Source organism: Scomber scombrus, chromosome 16 (assembly GCF_963691925.1).
Source record: "Scomber scombrus chromosome 16, fScoSco1.1, whole genome shotgun sequence".
NCBI lineage: Eukaryota > Metazoa > Chordata > Actinopteri > Scombriformes > Scombridae > Scomber > Scomber scombrus.
In genome coordinates this window covers 25,051,743-25,078,387 of record NC_084985.1, presented here as the reverse complement: position 1 = coordinate 25,078,387, position 26,645 = coordinate 25,051,743, and the positions used below count along the sequence as shown (strand labels likewise).

General features: G+C 41.0%; 1 protein-coding gene across 1 annotated transcript in view; it reads left to right on the top strand.

Moving 5' to 3' along the window:
• The window catches only part of ptprua (protein tyrosine phosphatase receptor type Ua), a 206,866-nt gene that overhangs the window by 153,913 nt on the left and 26,308 nt on the right, over positions 1-26,645 (top strand). The window contains exons 14-21 of the mRNA XM_062436618.1: positions 3,955-4,093; positions 7,398-7,427; positions 7,898-8,058; positions 8,393-8,580; positions 12,483-12,555; positions 13,695-13,771; positions 16,263-16,280; positions 21,404-21,440. Of these exons, the coding sequence (XP_062292602.1) occupies positions 3,955-4,093; positions 7,398-7,427; positions 7,898-8,058; positions 8,393-8,580; positions 12,483-12,555; positions 13,695-13,771; positions 16,263-16,280; positions 21,404-21,440 (723 nt within the window). The remainder of the gene's footprint in view (positions 1-3,954; positions 4,094-7,397; positions 7,428-7,897; positions 8,059-8,392; positions 8,581-12,482; positions 12,556-13,694; positions 13,772-16,262; positions 16,281-21,403; positions 21,441-26,645) is intronic.

Below are 26,645 nucleotides of genomic sequence, written 5' to 3'. Positions count from 1 at the left end.
CTCTTTTTTTTCTTGAGAGAGGATGAGACCAGGAGTGTTTGCTTGAGAGACAGACACAGATAGAAGCCTCTCACACTTCAAACAATAGGGGAGAAGGAGAGAGACAGAGGGTGAAATGAAGTTGTTCCCCTCTTCCTCCCTACTGAATTATGTCTGAAGTTTGTAGTGCTCTCGAGAAAGGTGGCACTTAAATTGGATTCCTCTCCCTGAACTCTTTCTTATCTGAAGTGCGATGACATCAAAGAAATCCTGCCTTAGCATTGTCTGCCGGCGTGTCGCCTAAGTGGAGAAGGTGGGCTGCAGACATATTTATAGGAACCATTTTTTACTGTAGTTGCGCATATAAGACCGTGGCAGCCGGGCCCAGAGGACATGCGGATGCTACTCTTAATTCCCTCAGAGGTGGCGCAGAGGTCCCGTTAAAGATTGTTGCCGGCTGCTTTTCATTTCCTCTCTCACCAACTTCCCACACACAGCCCTTGCTGCCAGCTGCATACACCAGAGCGCCCGCCGATGCCACCTCAGCAGTGGCGGTGGTGAGCATGTGTTTTTCTTCCTACAGCACATGGACACTTTTCATATCCTCAGATGACATATAGCCAAGATTTTGCTGACACTAAAAACAATGAGAATATGTTCATCCCAAGTCAAATTCTTGTTGAAAGATACAGCTGGTGTAGAATCATCACATTCACATCCAACTTTTCGCAGCTTTTGCTTTAAATTAGCGTGACAGTTAAAAGGAATCGCATGAGTTATCAAATAGTTTTTATACCTCAACTGTAGAGAGAGTCAGGCCTTTCTTCCACATATGACAACATAAGTATATGTTTGTCATATTTTAACATCTCCCTTTTTTTCTGATGTGCCGCCGAATTTTGCTGATGAGGCTTTTTGCTGTTTGGAGAAAGTCAACACTTGTTAACATTTTAATATTAATCTTAATAAATTCAGCATTAACTACATTTCTACATAGTTTATGCCATTCCAACATCACTTTGCTGCTCTGAAGTTCTATTTCTTTTAACACAAATACTGTTTCGATCTGCTAATTATTTTCAGCTTGTTCTACTTTGCTGTTTTTTCATTGGTTTTAAAGCCCAACACTTCCTCCACCAGAGATTGCTATACTGATGCAATTAGTGAAAATGTAAATGGACTGTACTTATATAGTACTTTTCTAGTCTCTTGACCACTCAAAGTGCTTTTACACTACATGTCACATTCAGTCATTCACACACATTCATACACTGATGGCAGGGGCTACCACGCTGGGAGGAACATTCACTTACACATTCACACATTCTCCCCATTGGGAACATCGACATGTGGACTGGAATAGCCAGAAATCGAAGCACTGATCTTCTGATTGGTGGACGATCGTTCTACCTCCTGAGCCACAGCTGCACCATGTACAAATGTACATTATGCTGAATTTCCTAGCCAATACAGTCTAATTCAGGTAAATCCAGCCCCCTCCAAGGCCTTTATTAAATACTGGCCTTTATTTTGCATTCTGGCCACATTTGATCAATTGCACACCAATGTAAGATAACTTCTCCCTGCCAATCCGAAACCCTGTGGAGTTCTCAGTATTACCACAGCTGAATTTTTGGGCGCAATGAAAATGACCATGATTTACCGCCAATTTCTAAATATGGCCCTAAAAGCAGAATGACTCACCCAGCATGATTTGCGTGATTACAGCAAGTCTGTCAGGCTGTATTGTCTGCCAAGCACTATAGTCACCACCAATCCACAGCTTATCAAGTCAAACTCAGCATTCTGCTTTTTTTCTTCGTCTTTTCATTCACAGACAAAAGGCAGTAACTCCCCCGTGAAGCATCAGCGCTGTCTTAAAATGCAGACATGTTGTCCAAGTCCAATCGCACTGCCAAACTTGCAGAAACGAGCTTTAAACGATTCTACCTCTCAGTGTTTTATTCCCTCACCTTATTTGTTTTTCTCATCAATCGAGATGGTTCCCTAATATTAAAACCACGCCGCCACGAGTGTAATACAACTCCTTTGATTCATTCACACGTAATAGCAATTTTTGTCACCTCTGGAGGGAACACAATGGGGAGTCCGGATGACTCACAGACAGGGAGATTTCATGCTCGTGGGTAGTTGAAGTGGGTAGGAGGGAAATGGCTGCCTGTAATGAGAGTGTGCATCACTCCGGTAAGATAACCCGAGCATCGTCTCTCTCAAGCCAAACATCACGTTCGAGGGATATCAGTGAGCTGAAATAGCGTTCAATCCCTTTTCTGATACGGTCTAGTGCTCTTTTGATCCCAATGTAGCCTCTAGCGATTAAGTGCAGTATGGCTTTTATATGGAAATACCCTATCTCACTGATTACTTTAGGTGGAAACACTCTCCTGTATAAGCTGTGGTGACCCCTAACATGCCTCACTTCTTCCCTGGATTGTTTGAATCAGCCTGGTGGATATAACATCACAGTGTGAGCATCTTTATCCTGTCAGAGCACTACAATAACCATGTCAGGATTAGGAGACTCCACCAGGATCCACCACCACACCAACCTGTTTGTATCCATCACTGAAACATTACAGTAATACTTAAGGTTCCATGCATATTTTCTTCTTGCGGCTCAATATTGTGGACTACAAGGAAACAGTGTGAGAGTGTTATTGAAATGTGTTACCTTTCACAGGTTAAAAGGACCACATGTAGAATTTCCTACTAATTCAGTAGCTACAGCTCTTTCCAAAGACAGCGTTGCTGTTTTTTGGGATAATCCACAGAACAAACACTCAACAGTTTTCATAGGAACAATTTCAATGAAAACGTCACACAGCAAAGCCTGGAGGATTATCCAAAGTAACAAGGACAATGGGCTTAAAGCAAGAACATCTCTTACTGTAAACCTCTCCTTCTTTTTTCTGTGAGGTTTGCTCACCAAACTCGCTTAACCGTGCAAACTGGTAAATTCTTTGTTTTAGCTTAATAAATGCTACCAATACACAATGAAGGTTTGATTATTATGATATTCAAGAGCCCTCAAATTGCCACTTAACTTCACAAAAATGTCATTCAAAAGCAAAAAAAGTAGAATTTCAGTCTGTAGCTTGAAAATCAGAAGATGAAAACATAAGAAAATATCATAGACTCAGTTGTGGTATTATAGGAATGAGGAAATATTAATGTAGCTGTCAAGGTTGTGTCACTGCAGAGCCTCTTTTAGAAGTAAAGGAAGCATAGGCTGACATGAAGTTAGCACGAACACACTGGAACAAAGTGGCAAAATGACTTTAATGGGAAAAATGGTAGTTTAAAATAACTATCTAATTATTAGTTGATTTCAGTAAAGCATTTAAACCTCAGAATATATTCAGATTAAGCCATTAAAACTCATAAATCAATGTTTTCACCACTGTGGAAGAAGGGGGGGGGGGGGGGGGGGGGGGGGCATGCAACTTAAGAAAAAAATCTGTTCTTACAACTGGTCTTGGCATTAGGCTTTATTTTTTTTATTTTGATTTATTTATATATTTTTCCAATGTTGTGAAAACCACACGAGTTTATCCTCCTCCACTATATTTGGCCAGAAGCAAAACTTTCTCAAATATTTCAGAACCCGGACATATAAAACTACATGTAACACAAAAAAACAGCACGCTCCTCTTGTTTTGTGCAATAAACCAGTCAAGAAAATCGAGCACATTTCCCAACAAAGCCCACCTGCAGTATCGAGCCCAGCAGACGCTGCCAATCTTCCTGGCACTGCTTTTGTTTTGTTTACTGTAATTATGCTAAAATGAATGTGGCAATGATTTATTGACACCAAACGACTACATGTAGCCTCTTGTTTTTGCAATTAAACTGTATAACAATTCACATTAGTTAGTTAGACAGATGCATCTACCTCCTCACCTCTTACTGTCTCTCTCTCTCTGTCTCTCTCTCTCTCTCTATTGTGCTGTGTAGCTGCCTGCAAGGACTCGAAGCGGGCCCTGGAGGTCTCCCAGCATGCCGAGGACATGGGTCTGATTCTGGGGGCCTGTGCTGGTGGTCTGGTGGTCCTCATTCTGCTTCTAGGAGCCATTGTCATCATCATCAAGAAGGGGTGAGTGGAAGTGAAAATGTCTGTGTGTGCTGGCCAGTTGATGACCTTTTCACAGTCAGACATTTATAGCCTTAAAGGGGACATGTTGTAGAAAATGAGATTCTCTGTTTTTTAAAATTATTATAAAGCAGCTTTAAGTGCTTCATAGATACAGTCAAAGGATCAAAATGCTCAGTCCTCCAAGAAATGGGTTAGGGTTAGGGTTTGGACTAGCGTACAGTTGTGATGTCACAACAATACACTCAGCGTTCCCTTGGAGAAATAAAACATGCTCATTTAAGTTATTTACCTAATTTATGTGGCTTGAGTAATTTCGGCTCACGGTTAGAATTTCTACTGCGTTTGCTGTCATTTATGGTCACGTTAGTTCCTCTCCTCTTCTCTCCTCTGCTCTCTGTGTGCTACAATCCGTTACCTGTGTTTGGCCATGGAGGCGATAGAGGGGCATTGAGCAGATTCTTTCAGGGAGACAGAGGGGCTGCATCCCTGGCTTGTAAAGCTGTTACTTGGTTTTGACCATAAAAAAACGTGGCAAATGTTAGACAATGAAAATGAGAATGTTAAACTGGGAAAGGGAGCGTAATGTGGCCTCTTTAAGTTTTATTGTTCCTGTGTAACCCATCCAAAGGAGTAAATTTGTCTCGATCCCACTTGGCAGCCAGGGTCCACTGAGGAAAGGGTTTGGCAATGAGAGTGAATTACAACCAGAGTTAAGGGAATGGTAGTGAATTAATCCTAAACTCTCCCAACCACTGCCTCAGCCAAGCTTTTGTGTTCCATCGCATCTTTTAATTTCAAGCTCTGCGTGTTGGCTGACCACATTCAAACGTATCCTGCTCGCTTTCCACCTGCAAATGACCTCTGTCGTCAATGGCACCTGCAGTATATTCTGCCCTCACTAGCCGGGCGATGGTGAAAACACTCTTCTTAGTGTGAAATATTTCATCAAGGGGGCATGTTATTCCATTGCCCACTCAATTACATGAGGCGAGCAGCTGTGAGGTGCCAGTGGATGGGCTGGTAATTGGTTAGGAAGGTTGTTTTTGCTTCTTTTTTTTTTTTTTGGAGAGAGGAACTCCTCCGCCCTGAGGAATTTTCTCACAGAGAATAGCGGGAGAATGAATGGGGATGTCTGGAAGAAGGCAGTGACTGATAAGATTCAGTGGGCCAATCTAGCCAGCACAATAGGAACCAGACAGCCATGAGGCGGCAGGGCCAGACTTGTTTATATTTAGCAACAAGATATTGTCACTCTGCATGTACAAAGTCAGACGGTTTGTTTTGCTTCTGTAATCAATAGGAGATCCCCTGCACATACACAGCAGTGTGGTTCAGTGGGGATGCTGGTCAAATGCAGGCAATGAGAAAGAATTAGAAATGAAGGAAGGGGCTTGCTGCACACCAAAAACTCAGCTCTGCACCAACTCCAACTTTGCAATATTTATTCAAACACTTTTTTTGTTGGAGGAGCGAGCAGCGTTTTTTTTTTTTTTTTTTTTGCATAAGCTTCATCAGGCTTGCTCAAGGCTGGAGCGAACTTGTTTTGAGGACCCTGCACAACTCCATGTTCCAAACACACAAGGTCCCAGAAACCAACCAGTACTTCTACACTGCAATACTATTTATTTAATTAAACACCGACTTGCTAAATAATATCCATCATCTAAGAGTGAAACCAACTGAAATATTGAAAATATTAATGCAGGGTCCCTCTGCAAGACCTTCATTTATCTAAAAGATATTATGCAAACTTGATTCATTGAATTAAATAAGCCGTCTGCTGTAATTATGGCGGAATAAATCCTCCTACGTTTAAGGCAAAAGATAAATGGTTTTCTAGATAGAATTCACTATTAGACTTTGTTTATCTTAATATCTTTTTTTTTAATTCATTGATATTTGCATTTTCTGTTATATAGTCATAAAACTGCTGTCTCTTTTGGTGCATCTGTCATACATTTTTTAACATGTCTGCTACCCTAAAAGAAAACAATTCATCATTTGTTTGTTCAAATGTTAACATACTCCAGCTTTTTACTCATTTATCTTTGTTAGATAGTGAATGCTTCCATCTTGATGAAGGTTGGAGGACGCTGTAAACACCAGCGGCACAGATAGAAATAAGTGCAGGACTTCATAGTTTTATCCCTGATATGCTTTTTATAAATATATAGAATTTTGCCAATAAAACAAACAAAAGGTAAACATGTAGATGCTGTTCGAGGCCTTTTTCAGTCATTGCCGTTCTTAATTAAATGACAGAGACAGTGTGGTGCCTTCAAGGGCCCTTGATGCTTTGGAGCACTTTAAAATGTATATTAAAAAAATCTACAGTTTTATATGCTTTAATGTGATCTATGCTTGTGGAAGAACCAACAACCATGTTGTGATTGCAGTACTTGATGCTGTTTTGGTGCTCAGACCTTCATCAATTCATGTGAATCATGTAACATTGAATTGAAGTGAGTTTGAACTAATGATGGTTTCATTGTAAAATACAAGTGCAATCCAAAGTGGACCTTGGAAAAATAATGAAAATTCTAAGTAAGGAAGTTTTAAAAAAGTATATAAGACATTCAAAAAAATACAAAATAGAGCTAGATAAAGAGGTTACTGACAATAACATTTAGATACAGAAACATTATTATAGATACAGTCATTGGCCACTTCATTAAAAACACCTGTAGAATCTTATTCAATCCAATACAACATCTCTGCTATGAGTTCTCATTTTATGAAGTTTAAACATTTTCAGTTTTTGTTAACATTATCAAAAAAGTGATAATTCTACTTTATGTTTATTATGTACTAAGTGGTGGTGGTGTACTGGGGTGCATTATATTGAATGGTGTTCCTAATATTTTGCCCTCCCTCATGTATGTAATGGAGTGGACAAAATATTAGGAACACCATTCAATATAATGCACCTTAATACACCACCATCACCTACTATGACCTCAGTAATAAACATAAAGCAGAATTATCACCTTCCTGACAATGTCAACAAAAACTGAAAATGTGTAATAAAAAGGCCAGTGAGTGCATAATCCAATAAAAACCTTCCTATCATAACATGAACATTTACATTTGTTGGTTGTGTTTTTTGTGTGCAGCTAGAGCTTTCTTTCTTCATATCTAATACTTTGGTCCTACTTCCTGAAGGCTTGCTAGCAACATTCCAACACACGGAACACCTTCATTTATCTTTCTGGTTGCCCATCTTGATAAACCATAGTCACCTCTTTTATTTTTTCTTCTCCTCACTCTCTGTCTCTCTCCTTTCCTCCTCCTTCATGCTAATCAGAAGGGACTTCTATTCTTACCCTTACTACCCGTAAGTTACTCCTCTCTCCATCCTCCACTCCCGACACCCTGATGCCATCTTTTCCCCCCTTGCTTGCCCTTCGTAGCCCCCTCAGGATTACTAGAGTGGAATTAAGCATTGCTATCTGTACCCACATCCTCCAGCATAGACTCCCCCACCTTCCTCCCACCGCTCCCTCCTCTTCCTTCGTCCACCACAACCCTCACCACCCCCACCCCCCGACACTCTTTCGCTATCACCAGATCTCACTTTCCCTCTCGTCCAGTTTCAATCTCGTAGCCCTTATATTCCCCCCCTCCTCTCAGTTCAATTTCTCATCTCCTCACCCACCCCTCCTTTATTTCGTCCTTATCTCTTTGCCTGTCTCTCTCATTCTGCCCCTTCTTCGCTGTCCTCTATCTATTATTGCTCCCTGTCCACTCTCTCTATCTCTCTCTCTATCTCTCTATCCTCCCACTCTCCTGCCTGCATCTCTACAGTAGGAAGAAGGTGGCCATAAACAAGGCGGCCATGTCCTACAGGCAGGAGAAGAGCCGGAAGCTGAGCTCTCTGGACTGCAGCATGACAGAGCAGAGCACTCTCCAGCAGGATGAGAGGATGGCCCACTCCTTCATGGATGCCCACGGCTGCAACGCTCGAAGTAAGACATCGAGAACATATGGGTACTCTTGAGATGAAGCCCCCTCTTCCCTGACCTTCAGTCGTGTTTACTCCCGAGCATGTATCCAATCTGTTCTGCCAGACCATAAGGTGCTCTCAACAGAGAAATCAAGACTCTTGTCTGTTGGAATATTTCACAGTGCCAGTCAGCTCTCGTGTCACTGTAGAAACACTGACTTTCTTTCCTCGAGCTGCTCCCCCTGTAGACTTTTCAGCCGAGTTTACACAAGTAATAATAAAATATAAAGTCTGTGCAGAGTGCATAATGTCAGTGGTTTGACTTGATCTGTGTGTGTTTGTGTCCGTGTTCCCAGCCGAACAGCGTAGCTCCGTCAACGAGTCCAGCAGCTTACTGGGGGGCTCACCCCACCGCCACTCTCGGAGGAAGAGCTCGCCTTATCACACGGGTCAGCTCCACCCGGCCGTAAGGGTGGCTGACCTCCTTCAGCACATCAACCAGATGAAGACTGCAGAGGGATACGGCTTCAAGCAAGAGTATGAGGTAAGAGAGAGAGAGAGGGGAGAAAGAGGGAAAGACACTTTTGGTTGTTTTTTGGGTGTTTTGTACAGCTTTCAATTTAAAGGAAGTGGTCCTCCAACTTTGTAGAAACGGTTTATAGAAGACTCTTTCCTGTTTCAACATGACAATACTACCATGCACAAATCCAGCTCTCTAAAGACCAGTTTTCTGAGTTGTGTTTGTAAGAACTTGACCTGAAGCCCCATCCAACACCTTTGGGAGGAACTGTATGGTTGACTGAAAGCCAGACCTCATCACCCCACATCAGTTACACTAATGCTCTTGTGGCTGTATGGGAATCTGGTGGAAAGCCTAAAACTACAAGAGTGTTGGAGTATATCAAGATGAAGGAGAATTCCTGTGATTTCAAGACAAAAGAAGAGACCAAGATATACTGATCTTTAGTCAAGAACAGTGTTGGGGAATGTTATGAGAAAAGTTAGTAGTAGAGAGTGCTTTTGCATTACCAAAAATGAAAACCTCTTTGTGATTCCTCATGTTGTTTTAGTCAAGACCTCCTTTAAATATAATGACTGTACCATCATCACAGAGCAAAGTCTGGCCCATAATCTGTAAATCTTTACACTAATAGCGGGAAAGACTGACACAATGTCCCATTTACAGCTCTTTATTGGACTAAAGTGGCTTCTCAAACATATGCCTACATACAAGTTATAAACTACACACAGGCTTTTCAAACACATCCCTACATCACTGCAACAGGGTAACAAGCTCTTGTTACTCGGGCACAACTCTTACATCTCTCTCGCCGAGCTGCCTTCCACTCGCGCAATGATATAACCGTAGCACGTAGCCAGGTGCCTACCTGCCTGCCCCAAAAGTAGTAACGGTGCGAATTTGTGGAGGTTTTTGTTTTCTTGTGGAAAAGTAGTAAAGCAAGAATATTTGGTTTTAAAAAAACAACAGATTACCTTTTTGAGAATGTAACTAAACAACTGAGTACTTAAATTGCAGACCGAACACGCTAGGTTACTCATTACATCAAAAAACTAATCCAAGGACTCCAATGCATTACTTTGTAACGCGTTACCCCCAACACTGGTCAAGAACCATGCGTCAACCTACCAAATTCTGTATCCTACATTACCTATATTGCAATTCAGTGGCACCTCTTACAAACTTCACATTTACACTTAGTAAGACAGGCTTTCTCGTAAAAAAGAAGTAGTCTTTGAGCCCAAATCAAGTTATATGTGATGATGATGATAACAGGGTTATTTTGTCAGACTAGACTAAGCTCCAATAGAGCCACAGAAGAAGTTATAAAATAGTTTTGACAGGCTGAGTAGTGCTCATACTGACTAGCAAACTGACCTGTGTATGTGTGTGTATGAAATTGGGCACATCAATGCCGGTTTTGGAATGTAGCATTCAACAATATTGTATGGGTTTTCATTCAACAGCAGCATTCAATAAGTGAGTAGGACTGTGAGTCAGGACACATGACAGCTATTGGGCTCAAAAAATGTGTCAACACCTTTCTACCTTGAGCTGGGAAAAATGTGAAAACAATATTGGAGAGGGCTTTGAAATTCTTTATATTTTTTGTGCCCAGCTATAGTGTACAGGACTATCTGTCTCTGAATTACTGCAGATGGCTCCTGTCTACTTTGAAAATGCTTAAGAGGAGTGTTTAATATTCATGAGCAAGCAGTAAAATGCTTTTTTACTTCATCTGCATTACAGATATGATGTAGATATACTGAACTTCCTGGTGCTGCGCAGACTAATTATGCTTTCCGAAGTTACTCTTTTCAGATTTCTTTTTTACTTTAATATAAAATCCTCCACATCAACCAGTGGTGATGTCTCTTTATTTATTTTTTTACCTTCACCTGCAGGAAGCCAGATGTACTTTTCGATTCATTAAGCTATCCCCTGAGGGACCAACAAATTCACCCCCTCCGCCCTCCCTCCAAAATCAATATATGGGTCGCTTTTTCACTCCTCAGTCTGGTTCCCCATCGCCTGGAGAAATAAACAAGATGAAGGGGATCAGCGTGCACACTGCACTCAGACTTCATAACCCTTATTTCCCACAGGGTCGTGCTGTTGCCATTGATCAGACATGTTGGAAAGCATTGTGGGGAGTTGTGAATGAGGCAGGCTCTTGGTCTGGGTAGGGTATGGTATGTGTTGTAGTTGGAGGCCAACATCTGGAACCAAGGCCAATGAATACACAGTGGACAGTAAGCATGGTACACACCCATCCACCTGTTGTAGTGTTGTAGAGTCTGAAGAAGAAGGCGGTAGATTTGTAAGGCCAACGTTGATATTTGATGGTTAAAACAATGCTGTAACCCTACTCCTATCTGATATTCATTATTTCACATAAACATTTTTGATAAGCAATCCTTACATTTGGTAATTAAAGCTGCACTAGTCAATATTTTTTAAATCCACCATGTTGATGACTACCTTTTGATTTGAAAGCTGGAACCCACACAAAATCATCACCCTATCTACTCTGTAGATACAGCAAACTCTACAGAGCTTTTTAGGCTTCCCAAATTCATCACTTTGGTTTCACGGCCCACAAACTCTTTCAATCAATCATGTTTCCAAGAACCCATTGGGCTACTTGCCTAGCAGCAAACAGACAGACAAACCTAGCGACTAGCTTGTGAGTATAGTGAAACATCATCGATAAAGAACCAGATAAAGAGCTAGGAGTTGTTTGAGACTAAAACAGAGCTAAAATGTTGCTAATGGCTAATGTTGCGCCATGTCTACTATATATGTAATTAGGTGTTGAAGCCATAGCAACTTTACAAGGTGATATATTGTGTTCCTAGCTTGTTCTGCAGCCATCAAGATACTGAAAAAGTCAATTAACGCAGCTTTAATGAGCAGTGACCAACATACGTACCAACTTGTGTTCAACATCTGTAACTAACTAAAATTGTCTCTAATATGAGGTATTATTTTCCCACATTTCTCAAAAATTAAGCAGCAGTGAGATGATATTTCAAAGGCATAGCTGTAGAGGTGCATCCTAAAATGTCAAACTGCTCATTCACTGTTCCATTAAGGTAAACAGGATGTTGTTTAGACTCCAAAAAATAAAAAAGCAGCTGGACAAAGGCAGTTTTGTTAAGCAGGATTAGATCAGGTATTACCTGCGCAGGTTCTGGTGGCAGATGTAATACCCTGATCAGCTTGTTTTCTCCAGCTCGGCCCAGGGTCTCAGGTGGTCCCAATTTGTCCCCCTCGCCCAGGGGGGATTGGCCCGCCGCAGATGAGAGACAACGTGCCTCAGCACAATAGCCTGGATGTGCTTACTGATACAGCAAAGAGATCAGGCTGTGATTTAAAATGCAACAAAATATGACAGGACTCAAGCTAAGGCCCATCCAAGCTTATATTTGTTTTGTTTTCCTCCTCCTGCTCTTCCTCCTCTTATGGTATTGATTTAGGTTCAATGACTCATCTCGCCGCACCAGCAGATTTACTAGATGGGTGTCATAAACAGCTGTCACAAATTTAGCAGTTTAACGCTGAGGTATTATATAGCAATAGGTTCTTCAAGCAGGGAGCCTCACACTGCGTCTAGAATGAGAATGACTGCAGTGGGCCGCCGCCGCCACCGCCTCCTCCTCAAGGCCGCAGCCATCTCTCATTGCCGTGTGTCATCTCTCAGCCTCAGTCTCTCCCTGCTATGTTGTGGCAGATGTCTGCTGATGACTTGGCAAGAAGCTATATTAGCAAAGTTACTCAGACAACTTTAGGGTAACACTTGGGAGAGAAAAGTCAGAAAAGTCGTTTTGGTTTTGATTTCAAGATGTATCAAAGACACCTGATTTCGTTTCTTTTTTTATCTCTTTATTTGAACTTATCATGTGGTTTCTGACTTTGCTTTGCAGAGTTTTTTCGATGGCTGGGATGTCACAAAGAAGAAGGATAAAACCAAAGGAAGGCATGACAGCTTGCTGAGCCGTGAGTACCTGTATATTTAGCCTACTGGGTTAAATAGCCACTGACAAGGAAGAAATGTTGATGCTGTTAGTTCTTGGCTCTGTTTCAGTCCGTCTAGGTTACAGTACACCTTAGCTTTCATACCTTTTTTTTATGCTGACAATGTGAAAACAAAACTCGAAACATCGCCCGAGCCACCTAATCATTAATTTCCCCCCACTGCTGAGTGGTTGTTAATTCTACATAATAGCAGCCCTCAACTTATAATGTAATTAAGGTTTGATTAATTAATATTGATTGTTAGGAGCTTAACCAGTGTTTTTGAAATGTTGCCGGTCACAATTATATTAAAGATTTTATTTTCAATGTTCTACAAGGGTCATTGTAGAATACCCTCTGAAATTACAAAAACCCAGACTAATTAACTCTTTTCTATGAGACATCATTTTTGCAGACTGGTGCTTAAAGGATGATTCCATATTATTATTAAAACTCTTGTCCTATTAGCTTTTGTGATAATATTGTATTGTTTAACACTGTACTCTTCAAAGTATTTGCTGAGGTCAGGGAACTCAGCAATGTTGATACAATGGATTTCAAGCAATCAGATGATTAGACAGATTTTAACGAGCCAACAGTTAAGCCACATTATCTAAACCACTTTATTTAGATGTAACACCTAAAGGTAATGCACCTGAAATGTTGGTAATTAAAGATGAAACTGGGAAAAGGCGAGCAGTGGTATCGGATCAGTACTCTGTATCAGCAGATACTGAATTTGCGATGTCGGAATTGCTATCAGGAGGTTATTAATTGGATCACTGCATTCCTGTTTTTAATAACCTGTGTGATTGTCAGACTTCTTTTTAGTAATGTTGCTTTATTCCCCAGCCGGTACTTTGTGAGTACAAGGTAATATATGGTTAATAGAAACAATGGTCAAAACTGCAAAAATAAGACCTAAATTCAAATTAACTGAATTTTCTGAATGCAGTTTATTATCTGAATTATTCGTTGGACTAATGAGGAATTTTTGTTCAGCCACATACCATACCAATGTAACTTCTCCGGTTTAATTATGGCCAGGGACTGTCATACCCCTTCCTCTATTCATATTCTAACCTCAGTTAACCTTAAAATTATTTTTTTATGCATTTCAGATGATCGCCATCGAGTCAAACTCCACTCGCTGCTGGCAGACCCCAGCTCTGACTATGTCAATGCCAACTACATAGATGTAAGTCACCTTTGGTCATAGTTTGCCCCTCTTCCCTCCTTTCTTCCTGTCTTTGCTGATCCCACAGCTGAGCCATAAGAAATCCTACAAGTCGTCTTTTATTGTTATGGTTGACTCGACTAGACCATCTATGATGTTTGACCACTCTGTTACACAGACTGAACTTTAGTGGCTACAACACACAACATAGTATCATATCTATGCATATGACTAGTACATGCAGGCTTTGAGGCGTGGATTTATCGCAGTAACTCCAAAGATCCTACAAGAGCCTGTAAGCTGGGAGCACCGGTCCTCATGACTCACCCAAAGGCTTTTGTAAGGCGACCTGGCACGACAATTGGGCCCACAGCTGATCCTTTCATCTACTGTCAGATTTTGATCTCACCTACAGTTCAACTCAAGTGAGTATCTCAGGGTGCCTCTCCAGTCCCAGCAGCAGTTTGTGCTCCTGCGAGATCCTATCTTGCTAGCTTTGCATTCGATGGACAACGCTGTCTAAAGAATGGGCAGTCTTTCCTTCAGTATAGGCCAGGCTTTGAGCTGTGATGCTCACTCATAATGTCAGGGTCATGTAAAGGTGAAGGCTCAGCAGTCTTACCTTTTGTTTTTGGTGCAGCCTACTGAAAGGTTTAAGGTGAGTTATGGTCTCTGAATGCTGTATTAAATCCTTTATTTCAACCATCATATGCCGAGCAAAAAGGAATGTAAAGTGGACCGAGAGGGCAGATCAGCAGTGGATGCCTGACTCAGCATATGCGGGTAGGATCAGTTATAACATAATGTCAAAGCTCAGTGTTGTGCGCCTCCACTTTATCCCTGTTAGCGCTCCAAGAGGGCTCCATTAGGATGAATGCTCCAAGGACCTTTGTGTCATTAGCTGTGCTGTCTACAGCACTGCCTGTCATGCCAAGACCCCTGGCTCACAACACTGCAGCAAAATGATTCCAAATGATTTATTGAACCGGCCAATTTTGCTTTTTTTTGTTTTAGAGGTCAAACGGAAAAGTTTTTAGCCCTTTCCTCTCATTCACATGCATATTTACATAATTTTTCTTTGGCATGGGTGAAAAGACATGCCATTTCTTTCGTTGCTTTCTATTGCTGAAAGGTGTAATACAAAAATGATGCCATCCACATTCAGTTCTTGAAGGATTTTGTGTCTGCTGTTCTAAACACCAACCTTCACTTAGTTTTTCCTTGCTCTGGTGCTCACGATGTAATGCCTATTACAGCTGGTATTAGATAAAATAGGTAGGAGTAAGGGAAGCAGTGTTCTACTTTACTTTATATCTCAAGAGACTCAAGGAAACTTTACTGTCAACCCATCCATATAAAAGTGCACACTAGGGAAGACTTTTCCACTATATATGTATCTCCCATGTTGGCTACCCATAAAGAGCAATTTCCAGTTGTATACAACTTGGGTTGGACCCACTTTTCTGAGATCTAAAAATGTGTCTACATCGCTAAAAGGTCAGATAATAAGAAACACAAGGTCAAATTATCGTACAGGTCATAAACAAATCCTGAGGTAAGCTAATCTATTTTGAAAGACCAAACAAAGGCAATTATTAGCTAAACTGTTTTCCTGGTTCAACTTTGTCCCAATCACCCTTAATGCCGGCAAATAGTGCACATCCAGTTTCTTCTGCAATCAGGGATTCTCATTCTCATATCACAGTCTGATTGATTGTTTTGTGTTTCTTGCCATTACTGACTTTTAGTTATGTTGCAAGTAAGTTAGTTAACCAACAAGTCAACCCTACCGCAAGGCAAATCGATGTTAAGGTGATTCGGCAAAACCTTGGATGACATTGAGTAACTTCAACTTATGGATAACTTTAAGTTAAGGCTAGGTTACTACAACTATTGGTAAGGTTAGAGAAAGCCTTGGCACAAATGGGACACACAACCTCCTGCATTGGCATTGAATGTTGGAACTGGATGTAAATTGTAAGGGGCGAAATCATCCAAAAGTTCTGTAATTCTAAGTGATAGTGGGATGGTCAACTACTACAGAGCACAATGCAACTTTTGAAAAAGAAAATTGACCTTTAGCAAAATAGTATATTAAATTCCATGATGTATTTCCTGTGGTATTATCCTGACACATGCCCACTTTCATTACAAACCTGACTAAATTGTCTAGTGTGTTAAGCAAAACTCTGTCTTCACGGGCTTCAGATCAAAATCTGCCACATCACTCTTTTCTCTCTCTACTCGTTTACTTTAATTCTCAATAAGAATAATAAACTGTGATTACTAAAAAACAAAAGTTGGTCTTTTGCACAAAAGCATAGGAATTTGAGGTTTCTGAACATTATTTCCTCCACAGGTCCTGAGCGGAAGCCACTCTCTAACCATTTCATTACCCACTTATCCTGGTCTTTAATCACAATAACTAGCTCTTGTTTCCTCCCCTACTTTTCTTCTTTCTCTCTCTCTCTGTTTTCCGCCCCCCTGTTTTCAACCTTTTGGTATCTCTTAGATTCGGATAAACAGGGAAGTAAGTACCTTGCTTCTCTTCTCTTTCCATCTTCTCTCCCTTTTCACGCTGCCCCCTCTCGCAGTCCCTGCCAGCCCTCCATGGCTTCCTTCCAACAGCAGACCTTCATTCCCTTTTCCGCTCTGAGCTGCTGAGCCTTTCTGCCTTTAGCCATCACTTTTTTCCCTGGGTTTATTTTTTTCCTAAACTGACTGCAGCAGTCTCTCTGTCCTCTTTCATCTATAGTCAGGTGTTTCACATGGAGTTCTTGCTCAACATGAGGCTGTCCTACAAAAGGCCTGATAGTTTTCCACAGAGAAAAGTAGACTATGTCCAATCAAGTCACCTAAATTACATCGAAATCGGTGTTCATACACACCATGCCTCAATAGGCATTATAAATCTATCCAGTGACATTGGCCCGAGAAGAAAACAGAAAACAAATACAACTGCATCAGTTATTTTACACAATATATTTTGTCATACTTTATGGGACTTTTTCTTATGGCCCATGTTTATCAGAAATCTCAGAGAATATCGCACCACAATACACAGTGAAATTCATGCACCTGTCCTTGCAGTGTTTGCAGGTTTGATGACATAGTGACTAATTGTGGAGCTAGTCAGAAAGGTACTGTGGCTGGCTGACAGACCAGCAACATGCTAGCCAGTAATGTGCTAGCACTGACCAGCTGTAATACTTCCCCAACTAGCTAGCTCTCTAATGAACTACACATTAAGTTGTCTTTGTTCCAGATACATATAGTACTAGTATACATTTTGACACACCTTGCTATTCACTTGAATAAGAAAGTTTGTCCCAACTTTTGACTCGTAGTCTAGCTAATAGGATAGCTTCTTTGAAGCCTCTTCAGCTGTTTGGTTTCTCACAAGTTAGTGTGTTTGGTACAACTTTGAATGAACGCGTAGTCACACCAAAAAGGGTTACAGCAGAAATAATTCATATAGGAGTTGCTTGGTGACATTTTGACTTCTTGCTAGCTGTCTAGCTACAGGCAAGCTGACCAGTAATACACTAACTAGCCAGTTAGATGTGAGCCACAAAAGTGCTATTTGGCTTGCTTATTGCCAGAAAGTTAAGTGCGCTGAGAGAACTAGCTAGCTTGGCCTCAACGCCATGGATGTATAATAATACCTGGATAGCCTTACTGCCAATTTTTCCCACTGGCCAGTGGCGGAATTGCAGTGAAAAAATCCCATTAGGCCCAAAAGGTATTTTCCCTATAGATTCGAATTATAAAAGAGATGTCTATAGAACTGTTGACAGGACACCTTGATCTGTAATAAGGTCAATTATAAGGTCAAATTTCTATTGTGACTTTTTAAAAATCTATGACATCATCCCAATATAAAGTCTATGGGATGAGCAGGGGTTCATGGGTCAGGGCCAGTTGGAGAAATACTTCTGCACATATTTAGTGAGCTGCATACCCCTGGATGTAAACCCTGACATTTAAAAACACTTTATGTTTCCTCCTTGACCAAATCCACTCATTTCATTAAAATTAATGGATTTTAGTCTGAAATGTTACTGTCAGACAGTAGTGTTTCAGAGTAGGAAATTAGTTTTAACCAAAAACTGAATTACGCATATTTAGTCTGACTTATAAGGGATACAGTTTGTTACATTTACCAACCAAGGAAACTCCAGCTTTTAAGAGTGTTGCAGAGCTGCCCTAACCCGAGCCTCAAGAGGAGTTACAGAAGTTCTACAAGGTGGCAAATCAAGATATTGAGTAGGGGAAATTTTTTTGTGACTGATTTTTTACTGGGGTTGTACAGTAATTGCTCCATCCACACGAACAACTCCACAGAAAGTGAGTTATTGACATTTTTTGGCAACAAGGAAATCAAAATCTAAAACGCAACAGTGGGTAGAAGCAGAATAGCTATAATTTGTGTATTGTGAAACTTTTGTCACATTTTGCAAACTATATTTTGAGTCATTACTTGTGCACAGCTTGACAAACACTTACTATTGATTATCTATTGTTTAGTTTTTCCTGCCAGAGTTTTTAAAAATCAGGCTGTAAGTCATTTGAATTTGTTGATCCCAAAACTCAACTTGAAAAAAAAAAGCTACAAAAAAACCCTCTAGGTGTTGCAGAACTCTCAAAGGTGATGTCATTCACTCTCAAAGGAGGAAGCTTCTTAACTAATGTGCATACTCACCAGTAAGGTGTTTTTACTCCCACTGAAGCTTCCAGCAGGATTCCTATGAGTGATCCTGAGATACATTACAGTGAGGCAAAAAAGTATTTAGTCAGCCACCAATTGTGCAAGTTCTCCCACTTAAAAGATGAGAGATGCCTGTAATTTTCATCATAGGTACACTTCAACTATGAGAGACAGAATGGGGGGAAAGAATCCAGGAAATCACATTGTAGGATTTTTAATGAATTAATTGGTAAATTCCTCGGTAAAATACGTATTTGGTCACCTACAAACAAGCAAGATTTCTGGCTCTCACAGACCTGTAACATCTTCTTTAAGAGGCTCCTCTGTCCTCCACTCTTTACCTGTATTAATGGCACCTGTTTGAACTCGTTATCAGTATAATAGTCACCTGTTCACAACCCCAAACAGTCACACTCCAAACTCCACTATGGCCAAGACTAAAGAGCTGTCAAAGGACACCAGAAACAAAATTGTAGACCTGCACCAGGCTGGTAAGACTGAATCTGCAATAGGTAAGCAGCTTGGTGTGAAGAAATCAACTGTGGGAGCAATTATTAGAAAATGGAAGACATACAAGACCACTGATAATCTCCCTCGATCTGGGGCTCCACACAAAATCTCAAAATGATCACAAGAACGGTGAACAAAAATCCCAGAACCACACGGGGGGGGCTAGTGAATGACCTGCAGAGAGCTGGGACCAAAGTAACAAAGGCTACCATCAGTAACACACTACGCCGCCAGGGACTCTAATCCTGCAGTGCCAGACGTGTCCCCCTGCTTAAGCCAGTACATGTCCAGACCCGTCTGAAGTTTGCTAGAGAGCATTTGGATGATCCAGAAGAGGATTGGGAGAATGTCATATGGTCAGATGAAACCAAATTAGAACTTTTTGGTAAAAACTCAACTTGTCGTGTTTGGAGGAGAAAGAATGCCGAGTTGCATCCAAAGAACACCATACCTACTGTGAAGCATGGGGGTGGAAATCATGCTTTGGGGCTGTTTTTCTGCAAGGAGACCAGGACGACCGTGTAAAGGAAAGAATGAAAGGGGCCATGTATCGTGATATTTTGAGTGAAAACCTCCTTCCATCAGCAAAGGCATTGAAGATGAAACATGGCTGGGTCTTTCAGCATGACAATGATCCCAAACACACCGCCCGGGCAACGAAGGAGTGGCTTCGTAAGAAGCATTTCAAGGTCCTGGAGTGGCCTAGCCAGTCTCCAGATCTCAACCCCATAGAAAATCTTTGGAGGGAGTTGAAAGTCTGTGTTGCCCAGCGACAGCCCCAAAACATCACTGCTCTACAGGAGATCTGCATTGAGGAATGGGCCAAAATACCAGCAACAGTGTGTGAAAACCTTGTGAAAACGTTTGACCTCTGTCATTGCCAACAAAGGGTATATAACAAAGTATTGAGATGAACTTTTGTTATTGACCAAATACTTATTTTCCACCATAATTTGCAAATAAATTCTTTAAAAATCAGACAATGTGATTTTCTGGATTTAGTTTTCTCATTTTGTCTCTCATAGTTGAGGTATACCTATGATGAAAATAACAGGCCTCTCTCATCTTTTTAAGTGGGAGAACTTGCACAATTGGTGGCTGACTAAATACTTTTTTGCCCCACTGTATAAATATGAGCTCTGATTTTCATTAACTTGCATACACCAAGGTCAGATACTGATTGACTTCATAGTTTGTACAAGCCAAAATTTGTCGAGGCTAAATGAATTGAAAGAAACACCCAAAATGATTTTCTGTTTTTGTTAGTATAATTGATAATGCTTTCCACTTCTCCGATGACTCTGCATGTTTGTTTGTTTTTGCTTTCCAGTCCATTGTGAATTCATTTTGCTTGATGTTTTTCCTGCTTGTTTTCCTTTCTGCTGTTGGAAAATGCGGTTGCCAAGGTGACAGACAGGAAACTGGTCGGCCAAAGGGAAACTCTGCATCGGAAGCTCATGGGAATGAGGGTCTCTTTCATAGCGATAGCCATCCATCTCAACTTCCCTCTGTGGCATGACAGTTATGGAATGTAATATGTTTGTGTGCCTGGGTGAATAGTGCATATGTATATATCAGTGTGTGGGGCGGTTGATATGTGTGTCTGTACAGTATTTGTACAAATGTTTACCGTATACAGCAGTTGGAATCACTTTACCCCTGAGTGATGAGTGGGCGCGCTAATCTTAATTCCGGGGATCTATCATGCTTGGCTGCTTTGCATTCAGCACACAGGTTTTGGTTGGTGGAGGGCCAGGACGCCGCTAATAGCCTTCCAGGCCGTGCACACTGTATCATAACTGCAGTAATGCCAAGCTGAGCAGAAAGGAGAGAGCCAGATCAGTCAGTGTCACTCAGGTAGAATTACTCCCAGAGCTGAAGATCCCATACTTGTCAATCTACCTTTGATCAGCAGCACTGGCTGCATGCAAAGCACTGCGCGCCGGGCCGCCTTTGAAATGCAGCTCCCTCACTCTGCATGTAATGACCTGGCTCAGAGACAGACAGAGAAAAACTTGAATTAATGCCATTTCTCTATGCATTGTAATTCGAGAGCGACCCTTCGTCCAAACCCGGATTCGAAACAGTGCAAAGAATTTGGCCGGCCAAACATGCTAATGTATTTCAAGCAGAGCGTCATCGCGCTCAGACGATAGCGCGCCGCAGATTACTTTTCACGGCCGTTGGAATATCTTCAGTCAAAAGCAGAACAGAAATTCAGCAGAGCACTGACATGAAACCCAGCTCCGAGATGAATAAGAGATGACTTGATGCTGAAAATGGAGAAAGAGAATGGATGGGAGGGGTGAAATGAGAGTTAGAGGTCCCCGAGTTTCACTTCATCATGTGCTCCTGTAATTATTAACACTCTCCTCAATTTTTTTTCTCTTCTTTTCTCCATCATCTTTCTTTCTCTCTCTCTCTCTGTCACGCAGGGTTACCAGCGATCAAACCACTTCATCGCCACTCAAGGTGAGTTTCATGTGCAAAACAACCAGCGACAGGGCAGTGTTTGACTGCCAATATTTGCGTTTGTTTGTGCTGTTCTTTACACGGCACCGCAGCTGACGATATTAAAATTACTTTACTGAATTATTAATGTGTAAACATCAAGGAGCCTGTGTTGCATCATGCTCACATCTGGATCTCCACCATAAAGCATCACTTTACTCTGTCTGCGAGAAAACACTCCCAATAACAGTCGACTGTAATTGTCAGTCAATCTGCACTGTAACACTACTGACTGTCACTCTCTGTGAAGTTCTGCTTTTGTGTCTCTCCTCCCCGCCATCTGCATGTGTGGTGCACCAGCTCTCTGATGTCAGTTTGATACACTATATAGGCTGCATTCCCCAAGTGGCACACACACACACACGCACACACACACACACATTCACAGGGAGAAAGACAGAGCCAGAAAGAAAGGAGAGAAAGAGACTGAGAGAGAAAGACAGCAAGACATTCTCTTTATTCTCTCCCAGCTCTGATCCTATTTATTCAGTGAATATGTTTTTCAGTACATAATCCCCCTCTGATTTCTTTCTATCTTTCACTTTGGTCTCAGTTCTATCACTTCACAAAAGTAACCTCCGAAAATGTCTCTCTCTTTCTCTCACATTTTGCTTCTTTCTGCGTGCTAGGGTGCAGAAAGAGGTGGAAATAATGCCACGATGTGTTATTCAAGTGGAATACTTTGGTGACATTTTGCTTGAAGTAGAAATAAAGTTACTGCTGTAAAGATTTACATGAATAAAACTACAAAAAAGTATCTGAATCAGAAGATATAAACTAAAAAAAAAAGTCATTAATTTTGCATATTTACTGGTTTCAAATGCTAAAAATAGTTCTTGAAAATGCACAAGAAGGGGTTTTCAGTATGTTAGATTGTATTGCTATCTATTAAGATAAATGAAATAATCCTAGTCCATTTATAGTTAGGTATAAGTTTGAGTCCACTGTAGAATTCTGTTATTGTACACAGTCTCTGAAGTGCATTTGCTTGGTCTTTGTATTGCTCAGGGTTGTGTCAGTGTTTTCTTAGCTTGGTTTTTGTATGGATGAGTATTAGTTGGTATAAAAAAACTTTAAAGGTCTTATATATTTCCTCAAGTGTCTGGTCTGCACATTCTACCCTGCTGAGTTCATAATCGTTATTTGTTTTGTCTTTGAGTCTGAGCCTGTGTTTGGAGGAAGTGAGTTTTTCTATTTTCGTGTTCTTTCAGTTATAATATGTATTTCTGTAAATCATTCTGGATTTGTTCTGTGAGGTTGTTTGCTTCGATGTTCTCTAGTTTTTCAATCTTTTGTTTCTAAGTTTGTTTCCTGTTGCTTGTCTTTCTTTTGCTCTTCGTGTGAATATGATCTGTTTCCCAAAGCAGTGATGGTGTTATTTCCAGTGAATCATTTATTTCAAGGAAGGAAGCCCACTCTCATCAAGTAAGGATGTATTAAATTGATATCTGTTGGATGGTTTGAGAGAACGGTTAGTATTCCAGGTGAGGGAGGCGGAAGCACGATGGCTGGGTTACTGGATAAAAAGAGTTCAATGCAAGAGTAGGAGTGATGAAACCTTCTGAATAATAAAATTTGATTGGAGTCGGGTATTTTAATCACCAGCCATCGCCAAGACCTAAAATCACTCATGAACTGTTTAAGTGTTTCTGTGGATTGGCAGTTATGGGTACTCTTTAAATTGTTAGACCTGTCTAATGACGGGTTCATAACTGCATTGAAATCTCCTCTGATTATTATTGGGAGTGTGACAGATTGGAGAGAGCGGTAGGAAAGGTGCAGAAAAAGGATGAGTCATCAGTATTTGATCCATTAAATATGTGCAATAGTGATTAGGCTGTTGTGTATCGTGGTATTTATTATGATAAATCATCATTAAGGTTCTGTGATAGTGTTATTATGAATAAATGGTATGCTTTTGTGTATTACAATGGCTACCCCTCTGTGCTTGGATTTAAAATGGGTGGACACATTTGGATTTAATTGTTGTGTTATTAATTAATGATTGGATGTATGAGTTACTCATAAAAGGCATGTGTCTGCCTGTAATTTGTATGTCTGGTTGAGTCTTTTTGCCCGTCAACCAATCCCGATGGATGTTCCTAGTTACAAATTTAAGTGGGTTCATTGCGACAGGATGCAGGAATCTGTTGTTTCAATGGTTTTTGTGCTTTGTGCTTGTCTGTGTGTGTGTGTATGTACAGGCATATGCACTTATATATCTGTGTGTGTTTGTGTGTAGATGGGTAAACAAGTGTTTTTCCATAGATGCAGCACTTGAGATATGTGTGTGTGTGTTTATGCATATATATGTGCGTGGGAGAATGGGTAGATATGGTCTCCCCAGAGTGCATGGGTGTGTTTTGGATAAAGGGATCTGTTATGAAGAAAGAAAGAGATAAAAACAAAGGGTAGAAAACTGAAAAGGAAGACATAAACTATAGACTTCCTCATGAACTGTTTTTCTTTTCTACAAGCCAAGGTGCATGGTGAATCCAAGGTGCATTTTTCGTGACGATACAAGTCGGCAATCATGGGATTATTTTCTTGTCACGGTGGAGTTTGCCATCAATGTACAACTCATCGACTGAAATAACTGCTTTTCTTCCTCCTTGCATGTTCTGTTTTCTGATTGGGAGTAGTATTTTGCGTCTGTCCGGGATTCCACTGAGGAATTGATTGTTAAATCCATAGTCTGTGACTTTCAGTCGCTTGCCCTGACATTGTACCTGTTGTTTTTGTTTGAAATGTTTGAATTTTGTTACTCTGATACACGGGCAGTTGCAAGGTTTATTTGGTCCTATGTGGTGTACTCGGTGGAATGTAATGTTGTTTACTGTGAGGAGAGGAGATTTAGAGTTGAGTGATGGTAAAATTCCTTTATCACTTGTTCAAGGTTGTCGGCATATGTTCGCTCTGGGATACCGGGGAAAAAAAGGATGATGTCCCTCATGCATGCTCATCGAGTGTGATGTCTTTCATGTCTTTCTTTTCTTCAGCAACGAAGGCGAGCTGAGTTGTGAGGGAGGTAACGGACTGTTGGAGGGATTTGTTTTCTTCAGTGTGGTCAGTTATTACTGGATGAATTCCAGGCTTCCGTGTAGCTGCTGGAATTCCTTGTGAAGCACTTCAACAAGATGGATTCTCGCATCCAGTCTAGAGAGTTTATCGTCAGTTTGAAAAGAAGATGTCACTGACCTCAGCATGATTTGTCCGGGGAGCTGTGAATGGAGTACAAATGCCGGAATTTCTTGGTGGATGGCGTGGAGGCCGAATTGTCCTTGTCCCAGCCTTTTTTGTGAGCAGTTAGTTGACACATCCATCAATGTAGTCCTCAATGTCCTCCAGATCAAACACTTGATATATTTTAGTTGTAAGGGTCCAGGAAAAGGGGTTTGTTTCTTGGAAAAAAGGAGGGATATTAGTTGCGTTTACAATCTAGCAGCGGGGGAGGGGGGGGGGGGTGCAATGTTAAACCTCCTTACCTACAGTAATCCTACATTACCTACAGCATTCCTACATTACCTACAGCATTCCTACATTACCTACAGTATTCCTACATTACCTACAGCATTCCTACATTACCTACAATATCCCTACATTACCTACAGCATCCCTACATTGCCTACAGTATTCCTACATTACCTACAATATCCCAACATTACCTACAGCATTCCTACATTACCTACAGTATTCCTACATTACCTACCGCATTCCTACATAATCTACAGCATTCCTACATTACCTACATTATTCCTACATTACCTAAAGCATTCCTAATTACCTACATTATTCCTACATTACCTACATTATTCCTACATTACCTAAAGCATTCCTAATTACCTACATTATTCCTACAACATTCCTGCCTTACCTACAACATTCCTGTCTTACCTACAGCATTCCGAATTACCTACAACATGCCTGCCCTTTTTCAGCCTTCTTCAGCTCTGTAGTTGATGAACAGACATGAGATCTAATCCATTTTTTAAATCTAATTTGTAGAAGAAATTAAGAATATAATCTTTTTTATAGCTTGCTTAACTTTTCCTTTTGTGAAACATATTTTTGGTTTCATAAATGAATTTGTTCATTCCCGTCAGTCATGATAACTTTTATTTACTTTTATGTCAGTTTGTGAAATAACTACCTTTACAGTCACATCCATTAGAGCACATAAGAAATAGAGATTGTAATTAGAAATATAAAATCCTAGTTCTGAATTATAGATCAAAGTTCAGTCATAGTTACCAAAGTAATTGCAATTAATTACTTTCGCTCTTGGACATATGTAGTGTATCCATTTGACATGCCTTCCACACACATCATATACACTGCATCATTAAACCTGCCTTTCTCCTCACACTCAGCATGCACTGAATAGCATGTTCCATATACGTGTAGCGAGCCCTGGGTGGTTGCCTGTCGTGGCATGTTGAGGTTGATTTGTTATATCTTAGATGAGTCTTAAGGCAGCTGCGCTTCTGCACAAGGCAGCAGGTGCTCTGGGCTAACTCTCTATTATGTCCAGAGATGAAGGAGTCAGGGGGGAGGCGGACAGGGTGGAGAAATGCCAGGCGTGCTCTGAAAGCTCCGGTCCAGAGCAGCGTCATTTTGTGCTATGCATACAGATTCATCCAGCTGCTGGGATCACACATCATCTGTCTCTCACCCGACAGCCACGTCCCTCCGGCGATGCATTAGTGGACTTCTCCTGCTGCTGTTGAAAAATTAACATCCCATATCACTAATACACATAGAGTGTGGCACAGTGATTGCTCACAGGGGAGGGTGCCGTGAATAATGCTGTGAAGAGAAGGGAGACCAGTGGTTAGAGTAGGCTGCCCACCTGCTCGTATTAAACTGTTCAGAGGGTTAGAGATGGCTCACCTTGGGGTCGACTACAGTAAATCTGGCTGTTATGAAAAAGAAAACTGCTGTTAGGCTCTGCAGACGCACCGCTTTTAACAAGGCAAGTAAGGTTGTTCCTCCTCCTCTTTCTATTTTATTTCTCAGCCTTTGTAGGTCTTTGCATGTTTGCCCCAGGGCGTGTGCGCACCTTTTCATACCTCTTTTTAAGACAAGTGTGGAAGAAAAAGCTGCAAAAACCCAGCGTTCCTGTACACCTCATTGTATTTGTTTACCTGTGGAGACAAAAAGCCTCTA